The sequence below is a fragment of the Amblyomma americanum genome, chromosome 1 (genome assembly GCF_052857255.1).
Source record: "Amblyomma americanum isolate KBUSLIRL-KWMA chromosome 1, ASM5285725v1, whole genome shotgun sequence".
In the NCBI taxonomy this organism is placed as follows: Eukaryota; Metazoa; Arthropoda; class Arachnida; order Ixodida; family Ixodidae; genus Amblyomma; species Amblyomma americanum.
In genome coordinates, this window is record NC_135497.1 from 42,653,370 (window position 1) to 42,674,455 (window position 21,086).

At 44.5% G+C, this 21,086-nt stretch overlaps 1 protein-coding gene across 4 annotated transcripts in view; it reads left to right on the forward strand.

Annotated features, from left to right (window-relative positions):
* LOC144112700 (rhotekin-2-like) overlaps positions 1-20,225 on the forward strand; it is a 215,160-nt gene extending 194,935 nt beyond the window's left edge. For all 4 annotated transcript variants that reach the window (XM_077645525.1, XM_077645527.1, XM_077645526.1 and 1 more), the window contains exons 9-11: positions 1,904-2,066; positions 5,260-5,376; positions 17,879-20,225. In XM_077645525.1, the coding sequence (XP_077501651.1) occupies positions 1,904-2,066; positions 5,260-5,376; positions 17,879-18,045 (447 nt within the window). In that variant the 3' untranslated portion in view covers positions 18,046-20,225. The remainder of the gene's footprint in view (positions 1-1,903; positions 2,067-5,259; positions 5,377-17,878) is intronic.
* Positions 20,226-21,086: the final 861 nt, after the last annotated feature.

A 21,086-nucleotide genomic window follows, 5' to 3' on the forward strand; every position in this document is an offset into this window, starting at 1 on the left:
TGTGTACCCCCACATGTGACGGGCAGCGAAACCATCTATTTATTAAGATTGAATGCAGCAACATCGCAAGATGCTGTTGCAGAATATTGCACCCTTTCATGTGCACTCCTGGCGAGCTGCCGTATGCACTGATGCATAAACACATTAACAGGGGTAAGAATGAGACGAGTTAATGAAATTGTAAAGGAAGAGGTGGATGCAGCATGCTTACAAGAACAAACACAAAAATAAAAGGACACAAATAGGAATAATAAAAACATACACACACAGAAGCACTCACATATTCACACACGTGCACACAAACGCGAGCGCGAAAACTAAGATCTGAAATGCAAAAAAGGGGAAAATAACAAATATAAACAAACACGCAAGAAAACATGCACACACATTTAATGCAGACGCGAGTAGAGGTATTAGGAGTCAGTTCACAAGCAGCTGTGCCTACTTTGTCGTACTTTTATTTGATGTACATAATGGCTCTGTTGCCTTCACTGTCTTGGAATTGTTTTAGTAGCAACATATCATAACAATCGAAAAGCAGCACAAAGCTGTGTTGTGGGAAAGCAAGTCGAGTGCTGGCAGCACAACTGATGTGCGATTGTGTCACAGCAGGCATTCTACAGCTGGCGCGTGCAGTGAGTGAAGAATTCTAAGCCATACAGGGACGCGAACTCATGCCAAGCTTCCTTGTAAAGGCACCAGTGTATCGGTCATAATTTTATATTAGTACTAAGGCTGACATTAAGGAAACAAACACTGTTCCCATACGCCTGGCCGTTAATAATCCAATGACATTCGGTCAAGCAGCGCTTGTTAGTCACTGATTGTTAGCACTGGTGGAAAGTGATCAATCGACGGTGCTACACAACACTCGAACGATGCCCTGCTAGACGCTCGGCTATCTTATACTGCTGCCAACGATCGATCGTTTGCGCGCTGAGCTGGCAGCAACAAATCTTTGCGTTGGAGGTTGCTTCCGCAAATCTTTTCGGTTGAGGAACTCGTAGGTTGGTTTCATCCGCGCACACTTTTCTCATTTATCCTGAGAATGGTTTTGCTCCATCACTTCGCCACGTCCGACGTGAAACGCAGGGGCACAGTACACTAACACACCCGCCGCTCACAGTAGGTGCCAGACTTTGGCAAATTCTCCTCGTCGTAACTTCACTTAGGAGCAAAACGAAACACCATAGAACAAACACGCACGATGTTTGTTTGCAGCGGTGTGCCGCTGCGGGATCCTGTTTCCAGACGAAGCGCAGAGCAGTCACTGATGTTCGCTGTAACCTTTTTTCGTCGCCTCACGGCTCAGAACAAACGCACGCGGCAGAAGTTGTGCATCGTAAGCTTGCAATAATATTTCCGACATGACAGACGCCCACAAACAATTCGAATTCACTCTGACGAAGGGAGACGCACACAGCAGACGCGACTCGGCCCATTTCGAAGCGAGGGCGGCCATGTTAGGCATGTTCTCCGTCGGCGGGGTCACCGGCCGTCCGGCTCATGACGTCACCTGAAGTGCGCGCCTATTGGCGGAGGCTCGTGTGCATCCGCCTTTGAGGGGCAAATGCCGCTGTCTTCTTAAGTTGTACCCGACTATAGGTGGCCAGGCTAGGAAAAAGATTTGGTCAGACACGAGAGTGTTTCCGGGAGATTTTCGTTTCAATTGTACAATAGTACAAAACCATGAAAATTCGGGAGTCTCCCAGATAATTCGGGAGACCTAGCAGGTATAAAAAACAATTCAAAAAAATTTTTGCTCGAGGAGAGGTGCCATTTCTTATCAGAGATGCTTCGCATAGACTTCTTCAGTTGCATTCTCATAGCTCCTTTCATTTCATTTTAGTTCCCCCTACAACCACATGCCACATCATGTTGACATTATTTTCTTGCTCTGCAGGACACACGTCTACGAACAGATGGCTGCTCTTCAAAATACATGCATGCCATGCGCATCTGCACTGCGGTTGCTGACAAGGTACAAGAGCACCTAATGGTTGCCGATGGTGAGCAGGACTTCACCAAGTGGTTGCTGCATCTACGGCAGCACATCAGAGACCATGGTAAGCCAGAAGTCAAACTGGCACTATTGATTGCACCCTTGTACTGGTGCCAAGAAGGTGCAAACGTACTGGCTTACTGGAAGAAGTGATGCTCAAATATGCGATGGGCAACCTTCACCTTGTTTTTTGCCAAGCTTCTTGAATAGAAATGAGGAACTAATGTAGTAGAATGTCATTAATTCGGAGTAAAAAGATAATTGAATTTGGCAGGCTTTCAAATTTTATGAAAGGAAAGGAAAACAGCAAAGCCTAATGTAGCGCCTTATAGCATGGGCATGTCACTTCTTTTGGCCAGCACGATTATCTGAAGCAGTCGTTGGTGAAATTCTGCTTCATTTTATAGTTTGCAGCATCTAGAGTCATGCTTTTCAGACTGATAGTACGTGGCATCCTGGAGTCACCCACCACTGTTGCACCCAAGAAAGGTGATGATGCTGGGCATTTAATAATGACTGCAACAGCAGCCATGTGAGCAAGCTATCTTTGACTCCATCAATGCTGGTCTTCAGACTGTTCATTATGTTCCTTCATATCTGGTGAATTTTTGCACACCTCCTTCAGCATTTGAATTGCCAGCAAAGTTTATTCTCTGGGTGGGAGGGAAGGTTGCTTCATTTCTGGAAAACTCTTTCTGTAATGCACAAAACTTCCACTTCAGTAAGAGCAGTGCTGTTTCCTATAGTGCCGCAAGTGTCACTTTTGTTTCAACACTGCCGCTTTGGCTCTCTGCCATAAAGTACTGCCTGTGACAAGTGCATGTGCTGTGTTTGGATTTTGCATCCAATGAGCTAGACGAAGCTTCAGTACACAAACAGAATAGAAAAAAAAATTTAGCCTACTTCCGAGGATGAGTCTTGCATACTTTATGCAAGCAGTGTTTGAAAAGGGGTTCGCTGGTTCCGCATATTGCAAGCGTGACCTAACTTTAGAACAAGGGAAAGGACACAACATAGCAACATGGAACCAAAAGGTACAAACATTCAACTGGAGTATATTGTCAGCAGTGTGCATATGCAAGTCTCTTCTTGATGGGAAAAAAAAATGGAAGAAGAGGGCAAGAAAACACACAAAGCTTTACAGAAGTACACCTGATGCATTCACAGTTATGCATATGTTTCTTTGAGCAGCAGTAAATGAGCTAAGAATTACTCTTCCTGTCCAGAAAGCAAAACGCTGGGCATATCTGAGGTCTTCAGAGATGCTTCCCAAAGTTCTGTTGTCAACCTATTATTTGACTGTAGCAGGACCAGCATCCTATCAAACTTTGGCGTGACATGCATTTGCAGTTGGCACAGTGTGATGCGAGGTTGCGTGATGTGTTGACAAAAGTGTATGTTGTAGCCCTGACATTAGCTTTGAGGCTGACTTTAATGCTGCATTTTTTGCATTAGGAATTGCTAGGTTGCTGGATGTGTATGAATTCAGCAAGATTTATGAACATACTTGTATTAAATTGTTGAAGTTTTGTTGCATTCTTAAATTATTCAAAGACCACATTTAAACACTTTATTACAGGCCTGTAGTTAAGTATCTATCAGAAATAAGAGCTGCTGACTTGTGTTGTGTGGCTATATAAAATAAATACAATGAAGGTATTGCAGTATTGCACTGTGTTACTTCTTGGTTGGCATTGGACATCCTGGCCAGTGTTTTATGGGAGAGTACATTTCGTACAGTGGCCATTTGAGCAGTTTTTTTCCCAAGATATGATTCTCACAGATGTTATTCTGCATTATGGGTAAAGCTATACGGACGAGTTGGTGACACATTTTAAGGGCAGCACAAGAGAAATTAGTGAAGCGTACCACATGAAGAAAAGAACAAGATTGTGCACCAGCAATCCTGCGACAGAGAAGTTGTGTACCTTGACTCCACATAGCAACATGTGCGTTTGGTTTGGTTGTTTGCTTGTTTGCCTGCGCTTGCCTTATACCTGAGCTACATGGGTACGTTGAACTGACATTCGTGTCGAACGGCATTCGAAACTTCGGATGGCATTCGGTCTGGACAGACCCGCACGGTGCTACACGACTATTCCAAAAGCATTCAAAAGCTTCAGTATTCTGCCGCCAAGCTACAGGGGCGCTGCTGACGTCAAGTTTTGTTTTAAACAAATATAGCAGCAACAATTAATTTGTATAGTTACAGTCCGCTATAAAATTGCTACTTTTAAAAGTATTATGTCATTTCTATTAAATTTTACTATTTATTCATTACTAAACGCCTCTGTTCTAACAGAGGCCCAAGCCCATAGCCGTGCCATTTTTTGTGTGCGGTCTGTTGGCTACATTGGGCTCTATCTCCGGCGTGTGTTGCAAAAAACGTAAGAGTGCAATAAACTTCACTGAATGAAAAAAGCTCTTTTAAAATGTACGCACAGACGCACACGCACAAAAAAAACGACAGCAAAAGTAACAGCACAAAGTGAAAAAAACTGGAAGCGGGCCAAAGTGGCTGCCTTTCTTTCCTACGATGGTTTCCAGAGTATGCGGTAAATATTTGCTTGCTAACAAAACTTCTGGAAAAGATCCGTGTAGTGTATATAAATAGTATTTAGAACTTCATCGTTTAATGAACGTATTAGCTCTTAAAAAACTTATGCTGCCACCTATGGCGTGAAGACGCTGCAGTAGAGAGTAGTCGCGCTTGCGCCTCGAAGGCATTCCAAAATCTCGAATGTCTCCGCGGAGCTCCGTCGACTCGTATGTCATGTGAACCGAATGCCGTTCAAAAACGTCGTGTAGCAGCGCAGGTTTGGCAGTCGAGTCGAATGACATTCGTTTGGAAGGAATTCGAAACGCCCGTGTAGCACAGGTATTATATTGGTATGTTTCCTGTGAATAAACCGCAGTTCTCAGTCAGCGTTCATTCTGTTGCCTCTCCTATTGTCCATGTTTTTCATGCTATTGTCCTTAGAATTATTCTACATTACCTTGGCAAGGTTCTCCTGCATAACCTTGCCATGTCAAAGCTATTAAATGTAGTTTACCTTTTTCGAGGGCAACACATCTTGATCTTGTTCTTGGAGATCAAACTTGAAGGCCAAGGTAAATAGGTGGCAGCCACAGGTACACAGTGTGAAACCATGCATGCATAACATACTTCCAGTTAGGGTTCATGTGTGTCTGTGTTTTGCAGTGTGTTGTGGTATCGACTGTGGCAGCATCTCTTACAAGTGGGTTCTTTTTTTCAGAGCTTTGGGGCAACCTTGCATTGAAGCACATGGAAATTCCCTCTCCAGGACCCAGGAGAGCACCAATGTTCCTGCACGCTCGACAGATGTCTCTGTATGATGAAACATCCCTGAAAGGTATGCAAACGCTACAGAACCAGTGCCTCTGCCAGCCTACTGATTGCAGCTTTGGATAATAATCCTGAGTGAGGATGTACATTTTAAACATGCAAATTGATAATGTTTTAAACTTGCTAATCATTCCTTCAGATTTTTTTTTCATCTTCAGGGCAATGGTGTATGGGGTCTTGCATTTTAGTGGGTAGGAATTGGAAGAGGAAGAGGGAACTAATGCCTACATTCCTCATGGGATGAAAGGATGAGTGATGCATACATTCTCAAAATACCATAAAATATATATATATATAACTTTTTTTAGGCCTGTGCAAACAGTGGTTTTTTTGGTTTGAAGTGATTAGTAATTTTCTTCGGATAATTTTGAAGCGAATATTTTGAATACTTCTGGCACACAAAAAAGGTTTAACGGCACAGTAGGAATTTTCAAAATCATATATATTTATAAGGCCATTACACGAAAATTAAAGTGTGCTTTGAAGCTTTGTCACATTTATTGAAGCTGTGTCGAGTTACTGCAATAATAGCCATCGGAAATTTGGGGAGCCAACCTACATGTGGAGCCAATATATTTGTGGTGTGTGGGGCCTATTTGTGGGACCTCCAACTGCTGGCATTGCATTCGCGTTGTCATGCAGTTGTTGCTTATAAGTCGAGACTCCATGGTCACCTGCTCGGCATACACACAGCAACCTTGCGTGCCCAAATCCACCTTCATGTGTCTCGTGCTTGCGCCATTGTGCTTGATTAGCGAATTTCACGCAAAGAGCAGCTGCTGTAGCTGCAGTTAGCGGAGACCAATATTCAAAGGGGCTGCACTGATGCACGCTGCTGTGCCGGTTCTGGCACATGTGCAACGCAAGTAGTGCGGGCGCAGGTACCTCGTAGGTACAGATGTGGGAGTTGTGCTCATGCCTGCTCGCATGTGCTGCTGCATGCATATGCAAACTGGCTCTGGCATACGCGTGGACGTGCAGGCATGTGGCGCGTACGCCTAGGAGGTGTCCCTGGAGCTGGGGCTTGCTTGTGCGCATGCCGCTATGCCATCCCTGAGTGGGTATGCTGAACCAAAACCACTCGAAGCAAAGGTTCCGGAAATGTTATTCACTTGCGACATATAGAGTGGACTCTCGTTAAACGGAACCTCAAGGGACCGGGAAAATATGTTCCGTTTATCAGGAGTTTTCGTTTAGCGAGAGAAGGTTCAGGATTTCGCAATCTATTCCGCGCTGCTTGGTCTTGACAAGGCAGGTGTGCGCGCATTTGGCAGTCTCCGCGGAAGCGGATCTCAAATTCAAAATCTAGATAATAAAAAGAATGGTACACTATGGGCACAAACTTTATTGCACAAAAGCAGTAAGCAGTGAACTTTTTTTTTTTCAAAGCACTACTGAAATTAAAAAAAAAAGTCAATAGTCCACTTATTCCGTGGAAATCAGTGGGAACTGCAGTTTATTGGCTTGTGAAAAAGTACTTTATGTTTGCTTGTTTTAGCTCTGGCAACCGTTTTCTTTGGATGGCGCCACCCATACTAGACAGGCTGCTCACTTCTGCAGAATTTTGGGGAGCCGTCTTGCTCGCCAGTCCCCGCATGCTGTCACGTCTGCAGCGGCAGCCTCCCCTGAAACGGCACGACACACTATGCCATTCCGATCTTTAAATCTCATCAACCACCCTTCGCTGCACGAGAAACCTTCGATGCCGAGCTGCAGAACAAATTCTTCTGCTTGCACGTGAATGAGTGGCCCGCTGATCGGAATGTTTTCACTGCGGGCTCTCCGCAGCCAAACCACCAGGCGCTTCTCCAGATCTTCGTGGTTTGCCACCCGCAGTCGTTTTCTTTGAGGGCCAAAGTGTGACGTCCCGAAAGCCTGCCGCAGCTTATCCTTGTCCTGAAGTATTTTCATGAGGCTGCTCTTGGAGACAGCGTAGTTCGTCGCAAGCGCTGTTTTTGTGAAGCGACCACTCTCGAAGTCGTTGATTATCTCCACCTTTTTTTCTAACGTAAAGGCATTGTGAGGTCGCTTCTGCGCTGCCATCGGATGCTGACTTCGCGACGAAATGTCGCAGACGGCGCTCAACAGCGGATGTAAGGCTTAAGCCTAGCTGAACACAACTGCAAGCACTCCGTGACAGAAAGCAAGCGATGCGGTTGCAGTGTGCGAGAAAACTGGAAATGTCCAAAGACTGAAATCGGAAAGAGTCAAGTTGCGGTTTCGAGCCTATTTTTCGGTTCCGTTTATGCGGTGGTCGGAAAATTTTTGTACCGATTAATGAGATTTTTTTACATTGCCTTAATATAAAACCAACCAACTGCGAGGCGTTTGTTCCATTTAAGCGTTGGTTCTGTTTAACCAACTTCTGTTTATCGAGATTCTACTGTACTTCGAGATTTAGAATACCAAACATTCAGTTCGAATCGATTATCGAATAGTTGCATGGGCCTCTTCTTTTCAAAATTTCCTACTGGAATTCTCAGGTGAAAATGTCCAAATCGGATTCTTTATGGTCCCAGTTCAAATGGTTTATTGGCCCATTCCCAGTAGCTACCGGGACCAGTAGCCGCTGGAACCAGTAACTGCATGCTGATAGCAGGAACATTTATTTGGATAAAGCATCCGTGTAATATGCCCTTAGATTTCTAACCTTTCTGACAAGTTACAAAATGTTTTAAAGAGTTGATTAATGATACTAAGCACACTCCAAAAATTCAGAAAAATAGAAGCAACCTACACTAAAATGTGTCACCCTGCAGAGCCACGCAGGTCTGCCTATATTGAGAACACAAAGCTTCCATTGTAGCAAGCACCAACAAGCCCAACGATAAAGCACTGCAATACACATAACTTATATGAGAAACATACTTACATTAATACAAACTGTTACTATGAGCTCATCTTTATACTCCATCATTAAGGGCATCCCACAGGTGTTAGCGGGGAGCAGCTAATTAATAAACATAGTTTTTTCATTAAATTTCAATGCTGTTTTTGCAATTTATGGCATAAAAACTCGATATTTAGGTGAAAAATTTTGTTCATTGAGGAATACCATTACAACATAAACAACAGAAAAGGTTGTTAATCGAACAAAAGAAGCTCTCTGTAGAAAACAGTAGATCCCACTTCAGAACCAGAAGCTCCCAGCAGGGACCAGAAGAGGCTTCTTACAGGGCCCATTTCAACCAGCAGCACACCAGAAAGCTTTTCGGGGCCAGTAGACCCCAGCACAAAACCAGAAGGCATTCCTTCTGGGACCAGTAGATCCAAGCAGAAAACCAGTTGGTGCCCTACAGGGACCATTTCAACCAGCGGCAAACTAGAAGGCTTCCTTCTGGGACCAGATGAAATCATTAGAAACGAGCAGAATCCCATTAACAAATTTTCACCTGGATCAAACCTGCTGGATTCAATTGGTCCCAGCTGGAACCTTGCTGGCTTTGTACTGTTCCAGCTGGTTCCAGCAGCAGAGCTTGCTGGTTTTCTACTGGGCCAACTGCTCTCAGCAAGAACCTTGCTTGTTTTGTACTGGACCAACTGGTTCCAGCAGAAATGTTCTGGTCACAACTAGGAGCTAGCTGGTTCTGAACTGGGATGTTCTGGTTCCAGCTGAGAACTTTTTGCTGTTCAGTTTGGAGAACTTTTGCTATTGTTTGGATAGTAATGATGTTCTTTAACTAATAGAAATTTTCAGCTAAATCTTTTGGACTGTGCCTGCTATACATTGCATAAAGAGTGCCAAAACATGATGAGAAAACTTTGCTCATTAATAATTCCTCACTGACACCTCTGGTACACCCTTAACAGAGGGTGTACAGTAATCCCTCGTTATAATGAAATCGCTTTACTCGAAATATCGTTTTATTCGAAATTTCTTCCTGCCCCGACCCAAACGCATGCATTTTAGGTTGCATTACTCGAAGCGCACGAAGAGCTTGACCCGCTTAGAGCGAAGTGGCGAGCGGAGGCATCACCGCCATGGCGATGACCCTTTTGCGCATGCAGTGTCAAATTAATACAGCCAACGAATTAGTCTCGGACAGGCACAGAACAGGCCACAAAACTACCAAACCTACAATCGATGACCTGCCTAGTAACGAGTACCAAGCGAGTGCCGAGTGCCCCCAGCTGTTTACAGCGGATGCGAACGGAAGCGCACCCGAACCGGTCGCAATCGTGTCGCTGGTGTCCCCCGTGATAGAATCCAAACGAAAATAAAATTTTCGTGACGCTTTGCGATGCCAGAAAACCGCGGTCTCTTGGATGCCGAAAAGTGGCCTAAAGACCGCGGGCAGACTTGCAACATATTATTCCATGGGGTGCGCTCGGTGAGCAAAATTTTACCGCTCTAAAGAACATTTCTGGCGCTGAAACGTGCCAAAAAGCACAAAAGAAGTGTCCCTCCGATTATGAGCCCATTTACGCTTGCGAGGTGAGCTTTCAGCAATGAACTTATCTGCTCCCTGGCTGTCGTAGTCGTCGCTAAGCCTAACCGTTTCACATCGGCCAAAGCGGACTAAAGTCTCGAAAGCGCGCGAAAACGTCATTCCTGAGAGTTTTCGCTTCAAACGAGAAGGCGACCCGCAGGTCACGCTTGCAAGTGTGAACAACGGTGTTTTCGAGCTGCTGCCTGGTCTCAAGCAACTGCTGGTCGCATGCCCTTTGCCGTGTTCTGACGTGAGGAGCTATGTTAACAAATCAAGAAGATGACTTTGGGGAAGCCAGTCTAGAAATCTGCTTGCCGCTCGTCATAATTGGCCTGCATCGCAATAAAACACCGCCCCTAGCTTCGTTGCACTTTTGACGGTGCAAATAGATCAATAACTTGCCGAAAACACGAAAAATCCGAGCGTCGCCAACGGTGAGTCAGGCTGTCAACATGGCGGGTCAACACAACCACGGTGTTTCCCCAGAGATTTTCTCGAGCCGGTCATGCTTGATTCGCGCCATACAACAAGACAAATGGTCTAAATGCGTGGTAGGGTCATTGAATTTTGTTCCTAGACATCTGTCAACGGCGCGACGCGACGCTGCGCGAACACTGACACTCGAACCGTAGAATTAGCACAGTGTCGTTGACAACGGTACGCCGAAAAACTCAATTTAAAACTTTACAGCTGTACACATTGGGAAAAAAACTGCCCAGTAATCTTGCGAAGCTCTACTGCAAAACCGTTCAGTTTTCACGATCGCGCTGCGTACCTACAATGAGCGGCTAATCGTTTTTTTGAGCACAAAACAAACACAAACTCAGATTCGAGCCACGGCATTTCCGTGGCTCAAATCTGAGGTGCTATGCTATCCTGCCCACAAGATTCTGATGAATCTTGCAGCAAGGCGCTGACAGCATATTTGATGATCCACAGCCCAGCAGGAGTAAGGAAGAGAGCTCTGCTCACAATCCAGGAACATATAGCTCTAGGGGTGCCATATATGGTCCTGCTACCTGGCTCAGCACCGAGCCCTGTGGGCATGAACATGTTTGACAATGCTGCTCCAATGCACTGCATGATCTCATTGCACTCAGAGCGAAGCGGCAGGAAAATAGGTGAATACGTGATTGAAGTTCGCAAATCTAACAGAACACTTCAGCTTTCCTAAACAACGCTACTGCACAGTGCAAAGTACTGTGCAGTAGATGGTTGGAGACATTCATTCGGCAGGACTAACATTGAAACAACTTGATAAGCTGTAAAGGTAGACAACTTTTACATTATATTTGAACCTTCGTGTGTGTTCCACGACATAGCATAATTTATGCACCAATACTCTCCGCAGGCGTGCCAAATCCACACTGCAAAGGCAATAGGAAAATTTTTAAAAAGTCAGTCGCGAATCACTGCAAAATGCACACTGTCCTGACCAGTGTTGTAGGAGTTACCGAAAAAAAGTAACTAGATACGTTACTCGTTACGTTAAAAAAAAGGAATGCGTTACTGCCCTACGTTACCTACAAAAAGAGGTAATGCGTTATCGTTACCGAAAAAAAGTACCGCACGTTACTTTGCCGTTACTTCATGGCCATAAATTTCAAGTTTTCGGCACCTTAAGAACTTACGATAACAATTTTATAAAGCTCACATTTCGCGTATAACATCTAGCCCAAACTACAATTTTACGCGATATCCTGATTTAGCGAGAATACTTTGCACAAATGTGCAGGAGCTTAGCAATGTTATAGTGGCCTAAAGTTGCCTGTAGAGTTACATGTGTTGGATTCTAACTGTGTGGCACATGATGAAGCCATCTCCTGAATGAGGCATTAAACACCAAATGACACGCCATCATCAATTCTAACTTCACTAAGAAAACATCGCTGCACTCTCAACAAATTCAGAGTATTTCTGAAAAATGTGATGTTCCAAAATGCTCGGCATGCTTCCAGTCTGTAGAGAGTTGTGTGTGTGAGTGGTTTGGGAAGGGGAGGTAGGTGAAGGCAAGTGTATGAATGCGTGTTCGTGCAGGTGTTTCGTGCTTTATGGCTATTCCGTATTTTTTTTTTAGTTGGGTGCGTTGTCAAGGGCAGCTGTTTTCTGGCATGCATGCAAGCCCCAACAAGGGCTGTCGGGAGCACCTTAACATTTCGTTTATTTACATCACTTGAAGTGCTCTGCGCTTTTTTTTTTTTCTAAAAAGGGGGCGGAGTGGGTCACAACTGGAACAAAAAGTAACTAGTAACGTGACACCACGTTACCGAGAAATTTTAGCGTAAGTTTGTTACCCTTACCCGTTACAGTTCCGAATTCGTAACGAGTATGTTACTAAGGTACCGAAAAAAGTAATGCGTTACCGGTAACGCCGTTACTTGCAACGCGTTACCGACAACTCTGGTCCTGACACTATGCTTTTCGCGTGTTCTGTTTTGTCGCCGTTATGCACCTACGCACAACTGCCTTAAGATTCACACCATGTAACTACACCCGGCTCAACTTTTCGCAGTGTAGAGCAAGAGACAGGTGCGGTGCACTTTCTTCCGGAGCTTCGTGGTAGGCTCTCGAAGGCGGGCAAACACGTTTGCGGCAGCTATCGCATCGTACTTGTAACTTCCACTCCAGTGAAAACAAGTTGTGCAACAGAGTATAATTGTGCTACAGTGCTTCACTCACCCTATAGCAACATCCTCAAAGTAATCTTCAAGCACAGTGATAACACCACTTCGCAAGTGATAAAACCAGGCCGCTACTTTCATCCGAAGCAACAAACCGTTGGTGTCGCAGCAAGGGGTCAGGTATGTACGACACGAGAGCTTCAGGTGCAAAAGAAGGTCTTGTCAAGCGCATAGGTGACACATCACATTTATAGCACAGCCAAGCAACCACAGAACAAACCGCACATTGTAGCAGAAATAAAGGTCAGAACAAGCACCACGCAACGAAAAACGACATAACGCAACAGTCGCGCCAGAACTGTTGACTGATGGATTGGATTGGTGGATCGACCTTTAGGCCTGTCACTGCCGCGGCCCTTGGTAGGAGTTTAGTTTTCATGGAAGGCTGCATGTCTCGGTTACCTTGGTGGAATGCTGGAGGAGAAAAGGGCATTATTTATGAGCACTGGCACCAGAAAGCCATGCAGTTAGTTTAAATGAGGTTCTTTCATATCAGCATCATATTGGAGTGATCTTAATTGGTTAATCTGAATATTAAACTAATTACTGGTAGAAATTTTATCAGGTGAATTATTTTATCATTTGCAAAATAGAATTTTGAATTTTTGTATATAAATAAAAAATATGTAGCTCAGTAAAACATGTTGCCGGGTTTTTTGGTTTAGCACCTTGAAACTTGGAAAAAACACCTTGGCACAAAAAAATTCACAACACAAAAGACACGAAGAGATGACGGACAGGCACAACACAAAAGAGACGAGGAGGCGATGGACAGGCGCCTGTCCGTTGTCTCTTCGTGTCTTTTGTGTTGTGAATTTTTTTTGCGCCATGTTTTTTCCAAGATACAAAATATGTGTCATGTAAGTTCACATCCCTAGAGGGATATTCATGGATACCCCTCGGACATGCACGGAATCTCCGATATGCGTAAATCCGGATATGAACGTCCGTAGGGATGCCCTACGGACATCCCTGCCTGGCAATGGAGAATTGGATCTTAATTGGATGTGCCACAGATGTCCGTGGTTAACTGAGATGCGTTTCTATGGGCCGCTTCTGTACTCCCGGCCGGGAGTCGCTCCCATGCACTGGTCAGCACACTCACTCATGAGTGCACTCATGTCGCCTCACACTTGTACTCACGTCTGTGAGTGTGAGTGGTTGTGATTGGGAATGGACCTGAGTGCGAGTGAATAGATGTGATAGTGTGTAGTCATTAGTGTGAATGAGTGGATTTGAGTGTGAGCAGAGGTGAGTGTGAGTGGGCATGAGTGAGAGTGAGTGGATCTGAGTTTTAGTTGAGTGTGAGTAGAGATGAGCTGTGAGTGGACATGAGTGATGAGTGGATGCGAGTCGACACGAGTGGCTGTGAGTGGACGTGAGTGGTGGTGGGATGCAACAGTGAAGTTTACTGCGTGCGTTTTGCGACAACAGTATCCATGTAGCTATTTTATGTTGTTCATAGCTGAGGGTAGCAAATATTCACTGCCGAGGGCGCTCAAGGGCAATGTAGTGTAAAGCAGCACATGCCGGTGTCTTTGGACGACAGAAGCAAAGGATTCCGCTTGCACGGGAACGGCAATCTTCCATTCCTGTTTGCCTTACTAGTTCACCGTCGGCATGGGTGCAGGCCCTTCGCGGATGCAATGAGCTGCTATGGGCTTTGTCGGATCCTTTGATCAAATTTCACATTTCCACTGCTAAAAAAGTTGATGCCTCTTGTCAGGCCTTCTACATGGCTTGAGCTCATATACGGAGTTTCAAAGCTTGCTGCTGAAACTACCATTGTCCACTTATTGGCAATAATAGTGTAAAATAGAATCTGAAGTACTGCAGTGTACACTTAGGTGTTTCTGTGTCGGGGTATGTGCATTGTAGAGCTCTTCACTGCCCATAATTATTTTATTGGACCAGACCTGGAGACGGCAGGAACTTCTATTGCTTATGCGAGGAACCCGACCTACTTAGCCCGGCTCTTGAACTGCACAAGCTCGGCTCAAGCTCAGAAACTAGCGAAAACCAAGCAGTTTTTGGTAACACCAGAAGTTCTTGTTTCTATCATATACTTGAAGGAGCCTGGCAAAGCAAGCACGAGATTTTTATTTTTTGTATGCATAGCCTGAGACATGGTGATGCCTTGATGTACAAGGAGTTAGCCAAAAAGTTCATATTTTAATTTTTAATCTGCTCTACAAATGCTTGTTTCATGCCAATGGTGACGAAACGTTGCGGCGATTTTTGGCAGGGGATATAAGGTGGCAACCAAATTGGCCTTTCCTTTTTGATTGGTTGGGCATACAGTTTGAACTTATTTCTCTACTTGGGAAAGGGATCCAAAATATATTGTCTTTTCCCCATTCGTCCCTACTGGCGACAGCAGCGCCACCGCTTCTTGCTTACATCACAGATCGATGTTGGTCTGTAGGTTGTCTGCATGGTCGTGCATGGTGACTGACATTTTTGTGTACGTCGCGAGCATTTTCCTTAATTTTTTGTGTGCTTCATCATCATCATCATCAGCCTGACTACACCCATTGCAGGGCAAAGGTCTCCTATGTCTATCTAATTAACCCTGTCCTTTGCCAGCTGCGCCCACCAGCTGCAAACTTCCTAATCTCATCCGCCCACCTAACCTTCTGCCGCCCTCTGCTATGCTTGCCTTCTCTTGAAATCCACTCTGTTGCCCTTAAGGACCAGCGGTTATCTTGTCCTCACAGTGCATGCCCTGCCCAAGCCCATTTCTTCCTCTTGATTTCGACTAGGATGTCATTAACCCGCGTTCCCTCACCCACTCTGCCCGCTTACGGTCTCTTAACTTTACACCTATCATTTTTCTTTGCATGGCTCGCTGCGTTGTCCTTAACTTAAGCTGAACCCTTTTCGTTATCCCCCATGTTTCTGCCCCGTATGTGAGTACCGGTAAGATACAGCTGTTGTACACTTTTCTCTTGAGGGATATTGGTAAACTGCCATTCCTGGTCTGAAAGAACCTGCCATATGTGCTCCACTCCATTCTTATCCTAGTTATTTCCCTCTCGTGATCTGGATCAGCTGTCACTACCTGCCCTAAGTAGATGTCTTTATCACTTCCAGCACCTCGCTGCCAATTGTGAACTGCTGTTCCCTTGCTAGACTGTTGAACATTACTTTGATTTACTGCATGTTAATTTTTAGACCCACTGTACTGCTTTGTCTAACTCATTGATCATGCTTTGTAGTTCATCTCCTGTGTGAGTCAGCAGTGCAATGTCATCAGCGATTTGCAGATTAGGTATTCTCCGTTAACTGTTATCCCCAACTGTTCCCAATTCAGGCCTCGGAATACCTCCTGTAAACAGGCGGTGAATAGCATTGGCGAGATTGTGTCTGCTTGCCTGATGCCCGTCCTTATTGGAATTTTATTGCTGACTTTATGGAGGACTATGGTAGCTGTGCGGTTCCTATATGTATCTATCAGTATTTTGACTTAAGGCTAATCTACACCCTGATTCCAGAGTGCCTGTATGACTGCTGAGATGTCCACTGAGTCAAATGCTTTATCGTTATCAATGAAGGCTCTATACAGTGAAAGCTCGTTAATTCAACCCCCGTTAATTCGGACAACCGGATAATTCGACCTGCACGCATGGTCCCTACAATTATATATAGGAGTCTATGGGGCGAAACTCTCGTTAGTTCGGACAAATTTTACCGCCCATCGGTTAATTCGACCTAGTTCCACGGCCCGCCAAGAGCGGCGCTACTGTAAAATTGGAAAAAAAGAATGTAGCGTAGGCCATCCGTACGGTCATCGTCATCAGCAGTGCGAGAGAGGGCGAGGGAAGGAAGGTTAGCAGTGGCCGAAGCGCCCGGTGTCTTTCTTTGTGCTTCGTTGCCTCTTGCTGTCGTGCTCAGTCGTCTTGTTAACCCTATCTTCAGCAAGTCTCGTTTTGGCGTGTGTCGTTGCCCCGTGTTTCTTGCTGCTACGATCGCGGTTATTGAACCCTAACACGCCTTTTCTGGATATTGCGTGCTTTGACAGCGTGTTTACTGTGCTGTTTTCGAGTGCGTAGCGCGCCTCGCCATCACGTCCTGCTCCGATGGCGACACCGGCAAAGTGGCCGAAGTACAACCAGGCGAAGGACCTAGCCACGAAAGTGGAAATATTGAAGGTGCTGAAGGATGATGTTTCACGCTCTGACGTGATGGTCAAGTATGATGTTAAAAGAACTACCTTGGCCACTTACGTGAAGAATAAAAACAGCATTATGGAGGCGTTTGACAGTGAAGCCTACGGTGACAAAAGGAAACGACTGTGGACTGCGGCCCACCCGGAACTCGAAGAAGCCGTAATGCGATGGATTAGAAATGCACGTGAGGCCTACCTCTCTGTGAGTGGGCCATTAATTTGTGCCCAGGCTGAAAGGTTCGCCACAAAAATGAACCGAGCGAGGACGAAATCATCCAAGAAGTGACAGGCGCCGACAACAACGATTTGTCGGAAGATGACGTTTGTGAGCACCTGCCCCAAACGCCGAAGCGCACGGTGAAAGAAGCCGCAGTAGCCTTGTCCGTGCTGGAAGACTTCTGTGAACAAATTCCGGATGGTTCGCATGCCACAGAGCATCTGGCAGCTGTTAGAGCTATTATAGCCGCTCAAATTCACCCGAAAAAGCAGACGACGATAACAAACTTCTTTGCCAAATAAAGGTATGTCATGCTAGGGCAAATTTCATGTTTTTTGTGGTTCATTCGATATTTCGACATTCGGTTAATTCGACAATTTTTCGTGGTCCCGTCAGTGTCGAATTAACGAGCTTTTACTGTATATGGGTTGGTTATATTCTGTGCATTTCTTTATCACCCGATTGATAGTGTGAATATGATCTATTGTGGAATATCCTTTACGAAAGCCTGCCTGATCATTTGGTTGTTTAAAGCCTAAGGTTGCCCTGAGTGTGCTTAGTATTGTAGAAATTGTTACTTTAGCACTTGATTGTAGTATTTCAGAAAGGTAGAAACAAAGAAGTTTGCTATACGAATTGTTTATCCAAACAAGGAAGTTATGTTTAGGTAGCATGCAGTGGTTCCACCAGCTGCTGGTTTTTACAGGTATTGGCCTCAGGTGCTGTTGGAAATGTGCTGGTAACCCAGCACTGTTCCCAGTTGAAAATTTTCTCTCGAGTTTTCATTTTTTTTTCTTTTTTATTTGAGGGGGGGGGACAAATGGAATGGATAGATTTCACGCTCAATTTTTTTTTAAGCATTTAAAACGAATTCTGGCAATCTATAATAACTTCTTTTAGCGCTCTGTAAATTGTATGAATTAAATTAACGTATACCTACACGAAAAATCTAAGGAATTCTTTTGAAAACTATTTGTTGTAGTACATATTGGTTTACCCATATGACATTTCAGATTCGCCCCAAGGTTTGTCTGGTTCAGTCCTGCAAGAAAGTAGCCACCACATCTCACCTGCTTCAGTCCGTTCAAGAAGTTCTAGCACCTCATCAGCCTCTAGTTCAGTCAGCGGCAGCCGCAACTTTCCTTTGCTGCCAGCAAAGAAGACCTTTGGGTACTTCTGAGGAGGTCACAGTGATGCGACGATATTTTGCTGAAAATGAAACGAGATTAAATTCACTTTTTTGGGGGGGGGGGGGGGGGGGGTCATTGAAGTGGGCAATATTTTGCTCATGTTGGTGCTGCTGTTTTGAATGTATGCCTGTTCAGCCTCTCCTGGCCCACTGTGACTTTTGTGAGGTACATTTTGGTTGGTTCAAAGTTTTACTGTAACACAACAGTAATCTTGCCTTCTAGTCGCAGTGCTGGCTCAACTGTTACACATCTGTTGTGCTGCTATTTCTCTAGTGCGTTTAGCTTTTCGTGCCCGTGATGCATTCAGTGTATATTGGTGCATGCCGTTCACATTCACTTTTTTCTCTAATTTACATATGAATTCAGAACAGAGAATATAAACTCAATCAAAAGTTGGGAAACACTGTGGCCTATAGCAGATGACAAGAGCAGCATCTGCTGTTAAAACCATTGACTTCTTCTGTACTGTGTAGTATAATGTTTTTGTTGTTGTTGGCAAAGTGTATTTTGCCTAACATGGCTCTCTTATGCTTGTTCAGTCATTACAGGCATGAGAATTTCAATTCTTCCATTCTTGTGAGTTTGTGAGCATGTTTGTTTTAACAGCTGTACCAGCACTTTATCATTGCAATTAGTTTTTATGGCTGGTTTGGCAAGTTTTCTTGCATAACCTTCCATTTTTAATTTCACTGCTTGTTGCTGACATCCTGTCATCTTGTCTTGTGACAGTCATAACTGAGAAGAGGGGGGGGGGGGGTGTAGGGGGACCAAGAAGGCTGTCTGTGGTCCTCACTAGCCTTTATAATGAGGGTGCATGTTTGGTCCATATGTAAGGAGAAAAGAAGGCTAGTGCTACCCACAAATTCGAGCTTTTTTTTGACAATTTCTTCATACATCTCTGGCCACAATCAAGCAGTGATTACCTCATATATTTAAAACTTTCTTTGATGGGGAACTATGCTTTTGCCTCCTCAGTATAGATCTGACCTCATTCAGTGCAGTTCTCTGTATTTCATGGCCCAGGTGCTCAAGTTAGGCCTTCTCTTTGTCAATGTTTTATCATCCACGAGTCCATCTAAGCCACAGCAGTATTTTTGAGCAGTCATTCAACTGTTGGGGTATACTTTATTTCACTGCCGATGGTCACCAGGCAGGAATGATTAAGATAGAAGTTCACATCATATTCTTCTTTCACCATAGCAAGTGATCCCCAAGTCAATAGAAAACTAATTCCTTTGCTTTGCTTCACATCTTTGCTCTTCAATATGTATGTATGGTCATATGTCTATTTAATGAGCACATTGTACAGCCCATGATCCCAATGGGCACTGGAACTCCCACGGACGTACGGCGGACGTCCGAAACGTCCACAAGGTGTCCATGATAGTTCCAGTGCCCATTGGGATGAAGGCAAACTCAGCAGTACCCTTTTCAATAAAACGCAGTATGCTTCCAAAAAAGAAATTAGCTAATTGCATTCCACATTTCCTTGGACTGCATGTTATAGCTGGAAACACATGCATCTAAACCCTCAACTAGGCTTTCATGAGGTGCCTAATGCTCTGGGCTGCATTCCATGGGCACCTAGAATATAACGCAGCAGAGTGTATTGTTTGCTGGATTCATTTTCGGCTTTTACAAAATAGTAATAAGACAGTGTAAAACTTTATTTCAAGGTCCAGTTTTAAGGCCACTGGGGGAGCTGCCGTGGGAAGTGCACTGACTAGGTTCCTTCATTACACGGTCATAATAGTATTTGCTTTCCATTTCAAAATACGTTTCGCTAAATGCGCACTTGTTGCTGGATGTATTGTGATACACGCACTGCTATACACAACTACACATATAGAAATTCCATTTGTACATGGGTGTGTACTGTGCAGTGTCTTGTGCCTTTGAATAGACAGCAGTGCTATTTCCTCTATTTATTGCGGAGTTCCTGCTCCATGCATTCCTGCATGTTTTTACCAAGTGTAAATGCATTGCAGAATTATACTCGTCATTGTACATCACAGCTCAGTCCAAAGTTGGCATCAGATGACTAGACTGCATGTAAATGAAAGTGGCTTGTGAATTGGTATTGGTTAGTTGCTTGGCACAAAGATATGACACGTTATGTTTAGCAGCTGCAGGTACAGTTTGTTGTAATAAAGGCATGCATTTACATATCGCCCTGTGTGTGTCTGCTTCGTTACCTGTGATAAAGTGGAACAGGAGCCATTTTCAGTGGTCTGGTTGTACATATATGGTTATCCTTTTTGTTTTGTGCCATTTAAATTCACTCTAATGGTGGGCACTTAAGTTCGAGAAAATAATCCATTTCAAGGATCCCTGCTAGTTCTTATTTCAGGTCAGGAGGATTAGATGAATGCCACACATGATGCACCATTTTCACTGCAGGGTTAAGGCTAAGAAGTCAGTAAAAATTAAATATGTGCAGAATTGCAAAAGCAAAGACCATTTGGCGTAAAAACGCTTTCACTTCAAGCTGTTTAGGTATATTCACTAAAAAAAAGGACTGATGTTGCCATCTTGAGTATTAGTCACAAGTCTAATGTGCTGTAGGCAGGGACTCCGGAACTTTTTTTGAGTAGGAAAGCAAGACTTTGAACTTATTTTGTTATTTATTTATATAATGCTCATTTGAATAAAGTTTAATTTTTTGTCACGTTGGGATGGCATCGACCCTCTAGCAGTCAGGAAGACAACGAAAAGTAGTGTTCTAGAAAGAGCTGTAGTGGCAAGAGCGAAGCAGGTTTCGATGGGAGGCGCTGAAGCAAAAAAAAGCGGATGGCCGCGCACGGCGCTGCCTTAGAGTACTGGAGGGGAAATGCCGGCCATCTGCATTGCTGCGTTGTCGCATTCAGCGAGTTTGAGCATTGTCGTTGGAGAAAGGTGGTGCTTTAAGCTCATTGGGATTATAAAAGCGGGTAAGCTTGTCCCTCGGAGACATAAACATATGCAAAAAGTCTAACGAAACGCGGGTACTACTTCACACCCAGACGACCGCGAACATTTCGCCTGAGTGGGG